Here is a 16,794-nt window from a genome sequence, read left to right as displayed (position 1 = left end):
CTGCACTCAATATGTCAGCAAATTTGGAAAACTCAGCAGTGGCCACAGGACTGGAGAAAGGTCAGTTTTCATTCCAATCCCAAAGAAAGGCAATGCCAAAGAATGCTCAAACTACCGCACAATTGCACTCATCTCACACGCTAGTAAAGTAATGCTCAAAATTCTCCAAGCCAGGCTTCAGCAACATGTGAACCGTGAACTTCCAGATGTTCAAGTTGGTTTTAGAAAAGGCAGAGGAACCAGAGATCAAAGTGCCAACATTCGCTGGATCATCGAAAAAGCAAAGGAGTTCCAGAAAAACATCTATTTCTGCTTTATTGACTATGCCAAAGCCTTTGACTGTGGATCACAATAAACTGGAAAGTTCTGAAAGAGATGGGAATACCAGACCACCTAACCTGCCTCTTGAGAAATCTGTACACAGGTCAGGAAGCAACAGTTAGAACTGGACGTGAAACAACAGACTGGTTCCAAATAGGGAAAGGAGTACATCAAGGCTGTATATTGTCACCCTGCTTATTTAACTTATATGCAGAGTACATCATGAGAAACGCTGGACTGGAAGAAACACAAGCTGGAATCCAGACTGCCGGGAGAAATATCAATAACCTCAGATACGCAGATGACACCACCCTTATGGCAGAAAGTGAAGAGGAACTAAAAAGCCTCTTGATGAAAGTGAAAGTGGAGAGTGAAAAAGTTGGCTTAAAGCTCAACATTCAGAAAACAAAGATCATGGCATCTGGTCCCATCACTTCATTGGAAATAGATGGGAAAACAGTGGAAACAGTGTCAGACTTTTATTTCTTTGGGCTCCAAAATCACTGCAGATGGTGACTGCAGCCATGAAATTAAAAGACGCTTACTCCTTGGAAGAAAAGTTATGACCAACCTAGATAGCATATTGAAAAGCAGAGACATTACTTTGCCAACAAAGGTCCATCTAGTCAAGGCTATGGTTTTCCAGTGGTCATGTATGGATGTGAGAGTTGGACTGTGAACAAAGCTGAGCGCCGAAGAATTGATGCTTTTGAACTGTGGTGTTGGAGAAGACTCTTGAGAGTCCCTTGGACTGCAAGGAGATCCAACCAGTCCATTCTGAAGGAGATCAACCCTGGGATTTCTTTGGAAGGAATGAGGCTGAAGCTGAAGCTCCAGTACTTTGGCCACCTCATGCGAAGAGTTGACTCATTGGAAAAGACTCTGATGCTGGGAGGGATTGGGGGCAGGAGGAGAAGGGGACGACCGAGGATGAGATGGCTGGATGGCATCACTGACTTGATGGACCTGAGTCTGAGTGAACTCCGGGAGTTGGGATGGACAGGGAGGCCTGGCGTGCTGCGATTCATGGGGTCGCAAAGGGTCAGACACAACTGAGCAACTGAACTGAACTCAACTCAACTGAGAGATAGAAATATACTACACATTAATATTTCCTCAAGTATCTCCACGTTTTTTGTTTATATAGCTTCCTTTCACCCTCCAATTTTAAGGGTTTTTCAAAATGAAAATGAAAGCAGACAACTAAAAATCTGCGTAACATCCAGCACGTGAAACATAGTAACTCAAAACAGCAGAACACTCTCAGGAGCAGCAGAACCACTGTGTAATTGCTGAAGCTGGGTGATGGGCTCATGGGAGTTCTCCAGGGTGTATTTCAAATTTTTCATAATAGGTGCTCAACATTCAGAAAATCAAGATCATGGCATCTGGTCCCATCACTTCATGGGAAATAGATGGGGAAACAGTGGAAACAGTGTCAGACTTTACTTTTTGGGGCTCCAAAATCACTGCAGATGGTGACTGCAGCCATGAAATTAAAAGACGCTTACTCCTTGGAAGGAAAGTTATGACCAACCTAGACAGCATATTAAAAAGCAGAGACATTACTTTGCCAACTAAGGTCCGTCTAATCAAGGCTATGGTTTTTCCAGTAGTCATGTATGGATGTGAGAGTTGGACTGTGAAGAAGGCTGAGCACCAAAGAACTGATGCTTTTGAACTGTGGTGTTGGAGAAGACTCTTGAGAGTCCCTTGGACTGCAAGGAGATCCAACCAGTCCATTCTGAAGGAGATCAGCCCTGGGATTTCTTTGGAAGGAATGATGCTGAAGCTGAAACTCCAGTACTTTGGCCAGCTCATGCGAAGAGCTGACTCACTGGAAAAGACTCTGATGCTGGGAGGGATTGGGGGCAGGAGGAGAAGGGGACGACCAAGGATGAGATGGCTGGATGGCATCACTGACTCGATGGACATGAGTCTGAGTGAACTCCGGGAGATGGTGATGGACAGGAAGGCCTGGTGTGCTGCGATTCAGGGGGTCGCAAAGAGTCGGACACGACTGAGCGACTGAACTGAACTGAACTGAATAGTTTCTGAGACTACGATGGAGAAAGAAGGTTCAGCTTATGATGTCCATTAAAGCCTCAGGAGTGGCAGGTAGAGGGTCCCCAGCACTGTGAGGAAGGCTCATGAACAGTCCTACCTCACAGGTGGGTAGGACAGGCTGGGCAAAGGCAAAGGCCAGCTAAAGAATTGGGGTCATTTAGCAACCCACTCCAGTACTCTTGCCTGGAAAATCCCATGGCTGGAGGAGCCTGGTGGGCTGCAGTCCATGGGGTTGCGAAGAGTCGGACATGACTGAGCGACTTCACTTTCACTTTTCACTGTCATGCATTGGAGAAGGAAATGGCAACCCACTCCAGTGTTCTTGCCTGGAGAATCCCAGGGATAGGGGAACCTCGTGGGCTGCCATCTATGGGGTTACACAGAGTCGGACAAGACTGAAGTGACTTAGCAGCAGCAGCAGACAGCTTATTGTTTCTATTTTAACAGCTTTTTATAGTCTTTCTATTTAAATTATTTTATTTTATTCTTTTAAAGTGACTTTTCGTTGTTTTTCAGTTCATCTTAGATTACAGGATTCATTTGGATTCTTCAACTGAATACAACTGTTATGTAACAACCTGTTGTGAAAACAAGTATATTTCAAATACACTATCAGTAACACTGGTGTCAAAAGCCAAAATTTTAGGGGAAGAGTGAGTCAGTTCATTCCCTATTCTTTCCTTTAATATCACAGAACTTGAGGAACAAATCGGTGCATAATACCTTTATCATATTTTAAATCTTAGGCCAGTATGTTACAAGATTTTTTTCCCTTCTAGTCAGTATTTTCAGAATTACTATAGAAATTAAGTAAGTGTAATCCTTGGTTACCGAATATAAACAGCATACAAATCCTATTTGCATCACTTTAGTTGTCCTTATCCAGTCTTTCATATAATAAATATAGTCCTAATGTCAATAAGGATCTTTCATTCTGCATTATATAACTTGGTATGGAATAATAAAATTAAAATGAACAATAGCCAACCTGTGCTTTCCGCATGTATACCAAAGGTTCTTTAAGATGTTCAGGAGGTGCAGCAGGATGACTAGGTAAAGGAAACCTGAGGACAGAAAGAGGGAGCTAAATATTATATACCTCTCTTGATAATTAATCAGTTTGTTGGTTAGAAATTACTTACCTCTATAGTTCATGATATATGAAACAGAACATTAGCTAGCAGTTCTACGTACTTACACAAAGTACAACCACCTAACAAAACTTTAATTCTTATCCTACTAGCATTGTAACTTTAAATTAGCAATTTAATGACATTAAAAGTTAAAGTGGAATTCATAGATTGAGGTAACTTTTAAATTATTTAGCTCTGTAAGTGCTCATATGAAATTTTCACAACTGTTAATTTTAGTATATAAATATAACAGAAATTTTAAAAATCTGAAATCTAAACAAGTCCATTAACTTACTAAAATATCAACTTTTCTCAATTCTCCCAATTTTCCTTTTCCACAGAATTGAAATGATAGTATAAATACTCTTTTGTAATAGCCATATTTTAGCATGCAATATGTTACATATTATATTAATTCACAGATTTAATAAAATTGTTTAAATTTAATGTCATAAATTCTGTATTCTGTGTAACATGACATTTTATATTCAAAATATATTGGTTTTATTAAGAAAACAGATTCATTTATTCAACAAATATTTGAGCCCTTCTAGGTATATGGTGAGATTAAGACAGTGTCTCCTGTTCTCATGTACCTAATATTCTAGTGAAGAAAGACAGTCAATATTTATAAAAAACAAACAAATAAATAGAAAGACATAAAACAGTAGTAAATGCCATGAGAGAAGGAGAGCAGGATAAAGTCTAAATGATTTGGAAGGGCAGGGAAGGTGTCTAGGAAACCTAATGTTTGAATCAAGACATGAATGAAAAGAAGCCAACCAACATTCCAAGGAAAAGGACAGCAAGCACAAAACTCTGAGGTGGGAAACTGTGGAATGTTTAAAAATCAGAAAAAGCCAGGATGGTTGAAATGTAATGACTGAGGTACAGAGTGATATAAAATCATAGAGAAGGCAATAGGAAAACACAATAATTTAACATTTCCTTAGAGGTTTCAATCTCTTTCACAACTGATACCTCTACTTAAAATTAGTCATAGAAATTATACCCATGTAAAGCAACTGCAAGGAGATCCAATCCATTCTGAAGGAGATCAGTCCTGGGATTTCTTTGGAAGGAATGATGCTAAAGCTGAAACTCCAGTACTTTGGCCACCTCATGCGAAGAGTTGACTCATTGGAAAAGACTCTGATGCTGGGAGGGATTGGGGGCAGGAGGAGAAGGGGACGACAGAGGATGAGATGGCTGGATGGCATCACGGACTTGATGGACGTGAGTCTGAGTGAACTCTGGGAGATGGTGATGGACAGGGAGGCCTGGCGTGCTGTGATTCATGGGGTCGCAAAGAGTCAGACACGACTGAGCGACTGAACTGAACTGAACTGAACTGAACTGAAAGCAACCATATTCTAACAATCAAGAACCATGCACTGAGTTCTCAAGAAATTCCTTATCCAAGCAGGGACATCTAAAGGGGAACTTTAGACAGTTTTACTAACTAATTATTTCTAATTGTTTTTTCTGCTAAAATCTGCATTCCATGTACCTAAACAAATCACCTTTCCCCAATCACACACAAAAAAAACCACTGGTAATTTCTAGATACCTCAGTATTTCTTATATGCAAGATGGTTTAAAAGTTATATATTTTATACTACTCACTATATTACTTGTAAAGATACATATATTTTATAATGAAATATAATTCTAAAATCCTTCCATTTTAACAGTAATAATTTCTAAATTTAATAAAATTGGAAATTTAGAAACTTGAGAGCATTTACTGAAGATCTTAACGATTATTTAGAAAAGATCCTGGTGGCTCAGATGGTAAAGAATCTGCCTGCAAAGCAGGAGACCCGGGTACAAACCCTGGTTCGGGAAGATCCCCTGGAGAAGGGCATGGCAACCCATCCCAGTATTCTTGCCTAGAGAATTCCATGGACAGAGGAGCCTGGCGGGCTGTAGTCCACGGGGTCACAAAGGGTCGGACACGACTGAGTGACTAATGCTTTCTTACTTTAAGGGTTATTTAAGCTATATGAAATTTATCCAGAAAAAAAGGTAAGAAGTGGTCACCCCAAAATTATTCATATTAAAACCAAAATAAAGCTATTTATTGTTATAAATATTTAATGAGAATCTACCAAGTGTTCAAGGTTATACAAATACAGCAGAAAATAAAACACATTAAAATCTCTGTCCTCACGGATTTCACATTTAGTAATACAAAGAGATGAGGATCAGCAGAGGAACAATACAGAAACCTGGATGTCACTCTTTACTCGTCCCTCTCCTGTCTCTCCAAATCCCTCTAAACACCACTCATCTTTTACTACCTCACTGACACTGATTTAGGCAATGACATTACTTGCTTGCATTCATCTGACATATTCATAAGCAGTCTCCCCTGCATCTACACTATCTTCAACCTATCTGTCAATCTGCCTGGCTGTTAGTCAGGAGTTGTGTGTTCTTATTCACCAGTGATTGTATTTCCAGTGTCTAGCGTAAGACCTGGCACATACTAGATACCCAGTACATTATTGAATGGGCTTCCCAGGTGGCTCAGATGGTGAAGAATCTGCCAACAATGCAAGAGATGTGGGTTCAGTCCCTGGAGAAGGAAATGGCAATGTAGTCCAGTATTCTTGCCTTGAGAATCCCTTGGACAGAGCCCAGCAGGCTACAGTCCATGGGGTCACAAAGAGTCAGACACAACTGAGCATGCACATATGCACATTACTAAATAACTAAAATGCAAATGTGATCATGTTACTACTAAATCCTAAAATGGGACCCAAATGCTTTTAGGATCCAATCTACAAATCCTTGAGTAACAGGCACAAGCCTGCCTACAGATCTAGCTTCATTCTTTCCTATGGCCCTTTGCCCTCTACCATCCAGCCACACAATTTTTGTTCTTCCAATATACAACATTCTTTTCCACCTCTAAACATCTGTGGGCTTCCCAGGTGGCGTAGTGGTAAAGAATCCACCTGCCAGTACGGGAGATGCAAGAGATGTGGGTTCAATCCCTGGGCTGGGAAGATTCCCTGGAGGAGGAAATGGCAACCCACTCCAATATTCTCGCCTGGGAAACCCCAAAGACAGAGGAGCCTGGAAGTCTACAGCCCACGAGATTACAAAAGAATTGGACACGACTAAACACACGTGCATGTGTGAAACATCTGTACCTGTTGTTCCCTTGTGCCTAAAGCATTTTTCTTCTCTATTCCTTCCCCTAACTGTAGCTTTGCTTTCTGATCTCAGTCTGAATATTATTTCCTGTGACAAGTCATCATGACACCTCTAATCTGAGTTAACCACCTGCCCTATGTACTGCTTGCACTTACCCTATTATAGCACTTACTATATTATACTATAATCGCGTCTGTAAAGTCTCTGTGCCCCACTGGGGTGTAAGCTCCATAAAAAGCAAACACTATCTACCTACTTGTGCATTATGCCAGCACCTAGCTCTGAATATAACATTTGTTATGTATAACATTTAAGACTAAGAGGGCAAGAAGAACTATGATTAGGACATTTTAGAGGTGCCTAGGAGCAACTTCACTTTCACTTTTCACGCTCATGCATCGGAGAAGGAAATGGCAACTCACTCCAGTGTTCTTGCCTGGAGAATCCCAGGGACGGGGGAGCCTGGCGGGCTGCCGTCTACGGGGTCGCACAGAGTCGGACACGACTGAAGCGACTTAGCAGCAGCAGCAGCAGCAGGTCTACTACCTGAGGACTCTTTTAGAGAACAATTTGAATGTCTATAAAAAACTGACCTAGTCTGGTGATCTAGTATAAGGTACTCATTAATCTAAAAATCTTTCTGTTTCGAGGCCCACTATCATTCAACATTTATACCTCTCCAAAATATGCCAGACACTTGCATATATGTAACAGCGAATTGTGGTGTCTGTTTTTATAATATATACATATATGGAAGGTTAAAAAGGTTTATATACTCTTTTCATTTGTATTCCATGAGGAAAATAATATATCTTCTAATTCTTTACATGCACTCTCAGTCTCTTCAGTCATGTCCAACTCCTTGCAACCCCATGGACTGTAGTCCCCCCGGCTCCTCTGGTCCATGAGATTCTCCAGGCAAGAACACTAGAGTGGGTTGCCATTTCCTTCTCCAAACTGCTCTACATAAAATACAATAAAGACTAGGAGACAAAGAAACTGGTACATTTTCAATGTAAAGACTTTCTTAAATATTTACAGTAAATGTTTAAGATTAATAGTTTCACTAAGTTTTCTCAATTCAAAAAGATATTTATTGTGTGCTAGCCCTAGGGGTGGACCAATAACTACTTGCTGACTCAATGTCATTTATTTGATGCTATAGGAGATACACAAAGAAGTGTAAGACATAATTCTTGTTTTAGAACACTTTTAATCTAAGTAAAATACAAGATGCAAGTATATGTGAGAAGTAGTCAAATGTATGGCTTTAGAATATGTTTCACTAGAGGTGAAATCCCAGCACTGCCATTTACTAGCTACATGATTTTCAGCAAGTTACTTAAGTGATCTTAGACTCAGTTTTCTCTTTTGTAAAATAATTAGAATAATAAAATCTGCTTTGTAAGGTGTTATAAAGACTACCTAATATAGACAATGACTATAAAGTGCTTATTACCACAGTGCTGGAGATAAACATTCAATCAATGTAAATTATCACTGATATAATATTAAATAGTTTTTAGCACAATAATAGTTAAAGTATGCAGTTTTGAAGTGGAAAGAGCTAACCTGGGCTAGTGTTATGTTTCATGTAATAAAAGACAGCAGAAAATTTTCTGCTATACTTGTTAAATAAAAATCTGATTAAATCTTTGGAATGATTACTAAAATAAGTATGACATGAGCAAATTCCAGGTATGATGTATATAGCTCACATGGCCACAGTTCTATTAGGAATGAGAGTACATGCATTTTTTTTCAGTTCCAACCATTTATATTAATAGATACTTCCATCTTAGTTTTGCTTTATTTGTCTATGCATCTAATGGTTTCTGCCAATGAAAAATGGACCAGAATATGCTAAGTCCACTTACTTTTCTGATTTACATGAGAAAACACTTCTTCCTCGACTCCAGATGTGCCCTTTCATATGAAACGAACTGCCTCCCTGTAACATACTTGACCTCTTTCCAGGGCTTTGCTCACTATACCCCAGAAGAGAAGAAATGCCCTCTCCAACTTTTAAATTTTGGAAGAATAAACTGAATATGCTCACAATGCTATTTAAGTAGAAGGTTAAGTCTGAGTCTGGAGTTCAGCTAAAGAGTTTATTTTGCTCTTGCACTAAGCTATGTCCTCCTACCCAATCTTTATCACAAGTAAAAGTATAGTTTTGATTTCCCATTTGCGTTTACATTTTATTTTCTTTATTTGTTCAGAACCCAAGTGAAGAAAACAGGCAGTTTTACTGAACTCCTTCAAATATCCCAACAAGTTATTGAATATTTATAAAATACTTATTTAATGTCTATTATGTAAGATATCAAGGATATGACAATGAATGAAATATTGTCCATGCCATCAAGGAAAAAGGCACTCTGTCTCACAGAACAATTTTCAGGAATGCATTATACCACAAAAACAGCAATCATCAGTAGTATCTACTGAGATGAGAATCTAATATCTGGAATTATACACAACAGATGCCAGTATCAGAGACAAAGACACTAAAGTTCAAAACTATACTTTTACTTGTGATAAAGATTGGGTAGGAGGACATAGCTTAGTGCAAGAGCAAAATAAACTCTTTAGCTGAACTCCAGACTCAGACTTAACCTTCTACTTAAATAGCATTGTGAGCATATTCAGTTTATTCTTCCAAAATTTAAAAGTTGGAGAGGGCATTTCTTCTCTTCTGGGGTATAGTGAGCAAAGCCCTGGAAAGAGGTCAAGTATGTTACAGGGAGGCAGTTCGTTTCATATGAAAGGGCACATCTGGAGTCAAGGAAGAAGTGTTTTCTCATGTAAATCAGAAAAGTAAGTGGACTTAGCATATTCTGGTCCATTTTTCATTGGCAGAAACCATTAGATGCATAGACAAATAAAGCAAAACTAAGATGGAAGCATCTATTAATATAAATGATTGGAACTGAAAAAAAATGCATGTACTCTCATTCCTAATAGAACTTTAGCAGACAGAGGTAAATCACCATGTCCGTATTAGTTTAATCAACTCATGGTATCTCTACCACATTTGGGGAGTTTTAAAACCTTACTTGTCTTGATAAATACCTTTTCCTTTAGTGACTAGAACCAAAGGTATGATCACAATCAGCTTTACTTAACAGATGGCACTTTATTTATGAGTTTAAGAGCTCAAAAACCAACTCAAAAGATAGCAATAAGCAAAGAAGCAAATAACTAATTTTAAAAACATGTGTCTAAGCACAAACCCACAAGCATTCATCTCTTTGTTTTAGAAACCATTCTGGTAAACCAGGTTATTTCCTTTTCCAAGTAACAGCAGATTAGAAGGAACAAATTGGAAACAGGAGTGTGAGAAACTAGAGAGACTACAGACACAGATACATTGATAGCAGGGAAAAAAAGACTTAAGAACTCAATTAGATCAAAACCTCATGAGGGCAGAAACTGTTCACTGTTCTATGCTATATCCCCAGTGCCCACTATAGTGCTAGCAATAAATAATTGATGAATAATGGAACATTAAATAAACTACAAAGGTTAACATTCAGGGTCTATATTTCTTGTCATGACAAATAGTTCTACACATTTCAGCAAACTCTGAGAACAAATTCAGATAAATAAAAATAGTAATATTCTTAATAATGAATATTTCAAAAAAGAGTTAGTTGTGTTTAAAATGGTCAGTATATAAAGACAGAAAAAGGATAATGTCCAATATGGCAACAATAAAGAGAACACTAGTAAGCTTAAATTATCTGAAATACTAACTTATGAGAAATAGCATATTCCCTAATTATACTGGATTAATGAATTGTTATATAAAACTTTTGTCGGTAAAAACCCCCACATATTAATTCTCAGGAAGATTACAATTTTTAATAGTATAAACTCACTTGAAATGCTATATAAATGCTAATAAGAAATAATAACAATGAGTACACATAGTAAAACTATATTCATTACTTACAAAGCAAATATAGCTAAACGTAATAAGAGTATCTCAAAATAGGGAGGAAAAACTCACACACTCAGTTCACTATACACAGCATTCTGAAGTTTTTTCTCCCAACCTGTTTTAAAAAAAGGAAAACATATATAAACATATTAGTTTTTAAAGTAAACATACATTAAAATTAAATTTATTTCACAAAAGCTTTAACATCATATTTACTGTGAAAGAATTTTATCAACTGCCAATTGCTAATGTAAAGTTTTATTCTAAGGAATTATTTATTATATATTTACCAATATTCCCTTGGTTAACACTAAATACAAAGTTGTCAACATGATTTATTACTTTGTAAGTAAAACTCTGGTGTCATTTTCTTAAGATGAGAAGAATATTTCCTTCCTCCACTGCTACAGCACTCAACAAATGCCAAAATCTTTGGCAGCTGTACTGGCAGTGCTATGAGGAATATGCCAACAGAAGGGCGAGAAACAACCAGGCGCTTGACAAAGATCACAAGTGATTCATGACAGTTACCTAGTCAGTAAATTCCTAAACAAGAGAAGCAGACTATTATAAGGCACCACCAGTCAGATCAGTTCACTTGGCTACTAACTATTATTTTTGATCAACTTATTTGGGTAAGTAAACCACTTAATATCTCAGTTCCCAAGTGCAAAAGCTTAACAGCTTGCTCTAAAAGCTGAGATTTTCTTCTGTTTTCTTTGAAGGGTAGAAAAGAGAGAAAAGAAGCAGAGAAAGAAAAAAGTCACAGATGAAAGGTAAAAGACAAGATACTTAACTAAGGAGATTTTAATACATTCAGGATGCATTTTGACCAGGAAGGTAAATACTATTTACAACTGATCAATGTAAAGCAGTTTTTACCAGGGTTCCTGAATTTCTCCAGAAATGTCTGAAAGTTCTAATTCACTTCAAATAAAAACCTATCCTACCACTCTTCCACAATTTTAAACAAGTAACTAACTGCAGATACAATATCCCCTCAAAATAAAGTCTTTCCTTATTTTGCTTTAAAGAATTCAAGAAAGAAAAATAAAAAGTAACTTACAAACCTGATATTTTAAAGAATTCCTTAATATCTTCTTTTAGTGATTCAAGTTTAATCTCAGGTCTTTGAAGACTGGCCTGATTTTAGAAAGAAGAAACATAAAAGACAGGTCAAAAGAGGTCATTTGGGGTGATACTTAATGCTAACGAGATGGTTAAAAAGGAATGTCCAAGTGTGTGTGTGTGTGTGTTAGTTGCTCAGTTGTGTCCAACTCTTTGAGACCCCATGGATTGTAGCTCACCAGGCTCCATAGGATTCTCCAAGCAAGAATACTAGAGTGGGTTGCTATTTCCTTCTCCAGGGGATCTTCCCAAACCAGGGATCGAACCCGAGTCTCCCATATTGCAGACAGATTCTTATCATCTAAGCCACCAGGGGAGCCCCCAAATATGCATACTACCATTTAAAAACTGCCTTTGAGATCAGAGCTCCTGAGCATCTGGAACAGCTCATAAGACAGAATACTTTCATATACTCTTAAAACAGAAGATCTGTGTAGGACACTAGAATCTACTTAAAATATTAAACCTTATAGCTAATGAATAGTTAACATCTTCATCTAAGACTTTCATTTTTATGAATATTTAACATCTATTTTTCTAGTAGGAAAAATACTTTATAAATTCATTCTCTTTATACTTAATACATATGGCATCTACATACACCTAATAGCCAAAACCCTGATGCATCCCTATAACTGGAGCTTTGAAGAGTGTCATCCCCTTTGGATTGCTGCTCTGTAAGCCTGCATTTGTTGTACATATTTATGGAAAATACATAAAACTACCCACTCACAAATGCTTATTAGTGTCTCTTTCATCTTCAGTTGAATGCTTTCTGTTCTACTGGTTTTTCACACTGTAATAATAAATAATAATACTGGCCTCAATTACCTTTGAAGTGTTGCTCTTTCATCATCTAGCTCTCTCTATCAAATTCTAGAGACATATGTCTTAAGAAGGGCTTCCCTTGTGGCTCAGCTGGTAAAGAATCCACCTGTAATATGGGAGACCTGGGTTCAATCCCTGGATTGGGCAGATCCCCTGGAGAAGGGAAAGGCTTCAGTATTCTGGCCTGGAGAATCCCATGGACTGTATGGGGTCGCAAAGAGTTGGACATGACTGAGCGACTTTCACTTTCACTCACTTTCTGTCTTAAGAAAGCATTTCTCTTCGGGTATCTCACAAACATTTGTAATTAAGAAATCAAAACCTGATCTTATATTCCATTCACTACCTTTCTCCTTCTCTCCTATTTTTAAGACTCATCCATGAAAATTACCATTCACCAAGTCAGAAATTTCAGTTATTCTCAATTCTACTCTAATTCTTCCAGGATTTTAACGTCTCTCTGGGAAGATGACATTGGTAGTAGGGAGACTTTTTTGTTTTAATCTCCATGATCTCCACACTGAAACCAAGCAACTAGACAACAAAACCAAAATCCCATGGAAAACACTCACAACCAAACTTGGTAATAAGGTATTCCCCACAAACCTAAAATACAAGCAGTTGGGGACAAACCAACAACCACAAGACTTGTATGGTGTTAGCAACTTTAAAAGGAAAGAGCAGAGGGGTTGTTGATGAATATGAAAAGAGGAAGACCCCAAAATTGCCATCAAGTATTCACTGGAACATATGAAGAGCTAATTTGAGAACAGGAGATGACACTGGTAGGGTTGTTCTCTAATTCAAGATAGCAGATGAGGTCTGAAGACACTGGAGCAGTCTCACAGCTATGAATACTTGAAACTGACCAGACAAGTCTCTTCTCCCTTTCTAAGAAGAAAAACTTGATAGAGTAATGAAAACTGAAGATGACAAGGAACCAACTTACTACCTTGAACTGATTAATAAATGAAAAGGCATCTATCTAGCCTGACTTTCCTACAGGAACTATGGTTTAGTCACTAAGTTGTATCCGACTCTTTTACGACCTCATGAACTGTAGCCCGCCAGGCTCGTCTGTCCATGGAACTTCCCAGGCAAGAATACTGGAGTAGATTGCCATGTCCTTCTCCAGAGGATCTTCTCACCCAGGGATCAAACTCGTGCCTCCTGCACTGGCAGGGGAATTCTTTACCACTGAGCCACCAGGGAAGCCCTACAGAAATTATATCATTTGGTAACCAAATAACAGATAAGGAGAAATGTCTCTTTATAAAAATATTGCAGCTAAAATAACTAGAACATGTATGATATAATTAGAATACCATCATTTTGCAACTCCTAATCAATTCTAGGCATTGAGGAGAAACAGCTATTAACTTTGCAAAAAACAACCAGCCATTATGTGCTTCTCAATGAAAGAGGACTCCAGTGCCAATAGTTGTGGTCACTGAGATGGCACCTGAGTCTGATCAAAACCCCTGAATCTAACCGTCAACTTACAAGTCATGCAAACGACAGAGGAACATGTTAATCCGAATCATGGAACTTCAGCATCAGACGGGGTTATAGAGTTCTTCTAGGCCAACTAACCATTTAATGACAGATTCACCTCTCCTCTCCAAGGAGCTTTTTTAGCTTAGAAACTCTCAGTTTGAAACTCTATGCTAGCTTTCCCTACCTTCAGTCAATTCCTCCTTGGAACCATTCTGTTAGAAAATCCTTATTACGAACTAAAATTGATTCCCCTTAATATCTGCTACTATCATGTCTTCCCCTCTGCTCCACCTTACCCCAAGTTCACAGAAAATATGCCAAATCCCTTTTCCGTGAGAGATCTTCAGATCCTCAAAGTTAGCTATTTTATCTTCCCAGAAAGTTCTCAAGGTCACATACATTTTCAGGTTCTCCAAATTCTCTTCATATGACATATTCTCCTTACCACTCTGGTCATTTTCTCTAAGCAAAGTCTAGCCCAGCTTGTCTTCTACTGTAGTAACTTCCTAACTTCCCTCTCTATTTCACTCATTCCACTACACCACTTTTAAATCTCAGGACCCTCACTCTTAAAAATCACTGAAGACCCAAGAGTATTTCTGTTTATGTGGATTATATCTACTGATATTTATAGTACTAGAAATTAATTCCTCAAAAAATAAAAATTGAATTTCCATATGGTCCAGCAATTCCAATTCTGCATACATACTCAAAAGAACTGAAAACAGGGACTTTAACAGCTACTTGTACACTCATGTTCATCGCAGCATTATTTATAATAGTTAACATATGGATGCAACCCAGGGGTCAAAGATAAATGAATGGATAAAGAAAATGTTGTATGTACATACAATGGAATACTATTCAGCCTTAAGAAAGAAGACAATTCTGGCACATCTACAACATGGACAAACCTTGAGGACATTATGCTAAGCAAAATAAGCCAGTCACAAAAAGACAAATGCTATATGATGCCACTTATATGAGGTACTGCTGCTGCTGCTAAGTTGCGTCAGTCGTGTCCGACTCTGTGCGACCCCACTGACAGCAGCCCACCAGGCTCCCCCGTCCCTGGGATTCACCAGGCAAGAACACTGGAGTGGGTTGCCATTTCCTTCTCCAATGCATGAAAGTGAAAAGTGAAAGTGAAGTCGCTCAGTCGTGTCCGACTCTTAGCGACCTCATGGACTGCAGCCTACCAGGCTCCTCCGTCCATGGGATTTCCCAGGCAAGAGTACTGGAGTTGGGGTGCCATTGCCTTCTCCATATGAGGTACTAGAATAGTCAAATTAATAGAGACAGAAAGTAGAATGGTAATAGCCAGGGACTGTGAAGAAGGGGCAACAGGAATTTAGTGTTTAATGAGTACAGAGTTTCAGTATGGGATGATGAAAAAGTTCTGGAGATGGATGATGATAAGGGTTGTACAAAACGTGAAAGTGAATTCACAAAAAATGTGAATGTACTTAATGTCACTGAACTGTACACTTAAACATGGTTAAAATGGCAAACTTTATTTTATCATAATAAAATATTTTTCAATTCATTTTAAAGTAATAAATATAAATCCATTATATATTAACCAAAATATTTTTACTTAAAAGAACTATATTTTCAGAAACAAAAATTAGTGAGAAAAAGAGGCACTGTTTTACAATGCAAATGTAAATGTCTTTGATGTTTGGATTAGTAGAAGACAACTGGATTCTTCAATCTGCTGTGATATTCTATCTGTGGCACTGTGTTGTTTTGACTAACATATATGAAAATCAGGGTCAAACAGGCAACTGGAAAATGATATTTTAATATCCTTTTCAGATATTGTGGATATTCTCCTTTGATAGTATACTAAATTTGACAACTAGTAGTTTCCTAAAGATTAGTTGAAATGTGGAATTTTAACATCAATGAACTTATACTTTCATACTTTATTGGAAAAACATGTATCGATCTGCCTTGCACTTTGAATCAATCTTCTACTTATAGATGATTTTGTAACATTATGTATCAATCATTTCAAACAGTCTAATAAGCGATATGGTAGACATATTTCATTAAACAATATCAAAAAGTTACATTTGTTAATATTACCATCAGTATCATCAGAAAAGTATTTAAGTATTAGAAAGCCATCAAATTCACACTGATAAATACAAGTTTCCAGAATCCAATCCAATCCAGGCTTTATTTAAAGCCTGAATTTTATCACTGGCAACACAACGGTTTTCCTTGAAGTGATAGGCTCACTTTGCTCATTTTAGAGAAAATATCTGCCAAATATTCAAGTCTGAATAACAGTTTGTCAACAGTTTATGCTTACAAGTAAAGATGTTTCATTTTTTTCTTAAAAAGCAATTCAGTTTGTAATTTAGTTAATCACTGGAGTGGTCTTCCTCTAGATAATCATCTTATTTCAATATACAGCAGTAGTGTCTTACTCATAATTTCCATTTCAGCAAACAGAATATTTAAAAATTAGTATTCAAGAAATGAGATTTAATAAAATTTATACTTGTTTACTGTTGATCAAGAATACTTAAACAGTTAGATTATTTTTTAAAACTGTGTGTTGGTGAAAACTACAGTGACTACTAGTATAGTTTGGGACTAGTTCCCCAATTTAAACTCATCGCCATTGCTTTTGTAGCATCAGTGTACATGTCAGCACAATGAATATTTTTTTTAAAGGCCTTTGTATTATACAAAATA

General features: G+C 37.5%; 1 protein-coding gene across 1 annotated transcript in view; it reads right to left on the bottom strand.

Annotated features, from left to right (window-relative positions):
* TBC1D19 (TBC1 domain family member 19) overlaps positions 1–16,794 on the bottom strand; it is a 147,325-nt gene that overhangs the window by 108,478 nt on the left and 22,053 nt on the right. The window contains exons 2-4 of the mRNA XM_052642094.1: positions 11,703–11,775; positions 10,702–10,747; positions 3,377–3,452 (exon numbers count right to left, since the gene is read on the bottom strand). Coding sequence (XP_052498054.1) covers positions 3,377–3,452; positions 10,702–10,747; positions 11,703–11,775 — 195 coding nt within the window. The remainder of the gene's footprint in view (positions 1–3,376; positions 3,453–10,701; positions 10,748–11,702; positions 11,776–16,794) is intronic.

The sequence above is a fragment of the Budorcas taxicolor genome, chromosome 6, assembly GCF_023091745.1.
Source record: "Budorcas taxicolor isolate Tak-1 chromosome 6, Takin1.1, whole genome shotgun sequence".
NCBI classification, from domain to species: domain Eukaryota; kingdom Metazoa; phylum Chordata; class Mammalia; order Artiodactyla; family Bovidae; genus Budorcas; species Budorcas taxicolor.
Note: the sequence above shows the minus strand (reverse complement) of the source record. Positions and strands in the feature narration are given on the sequence as shown.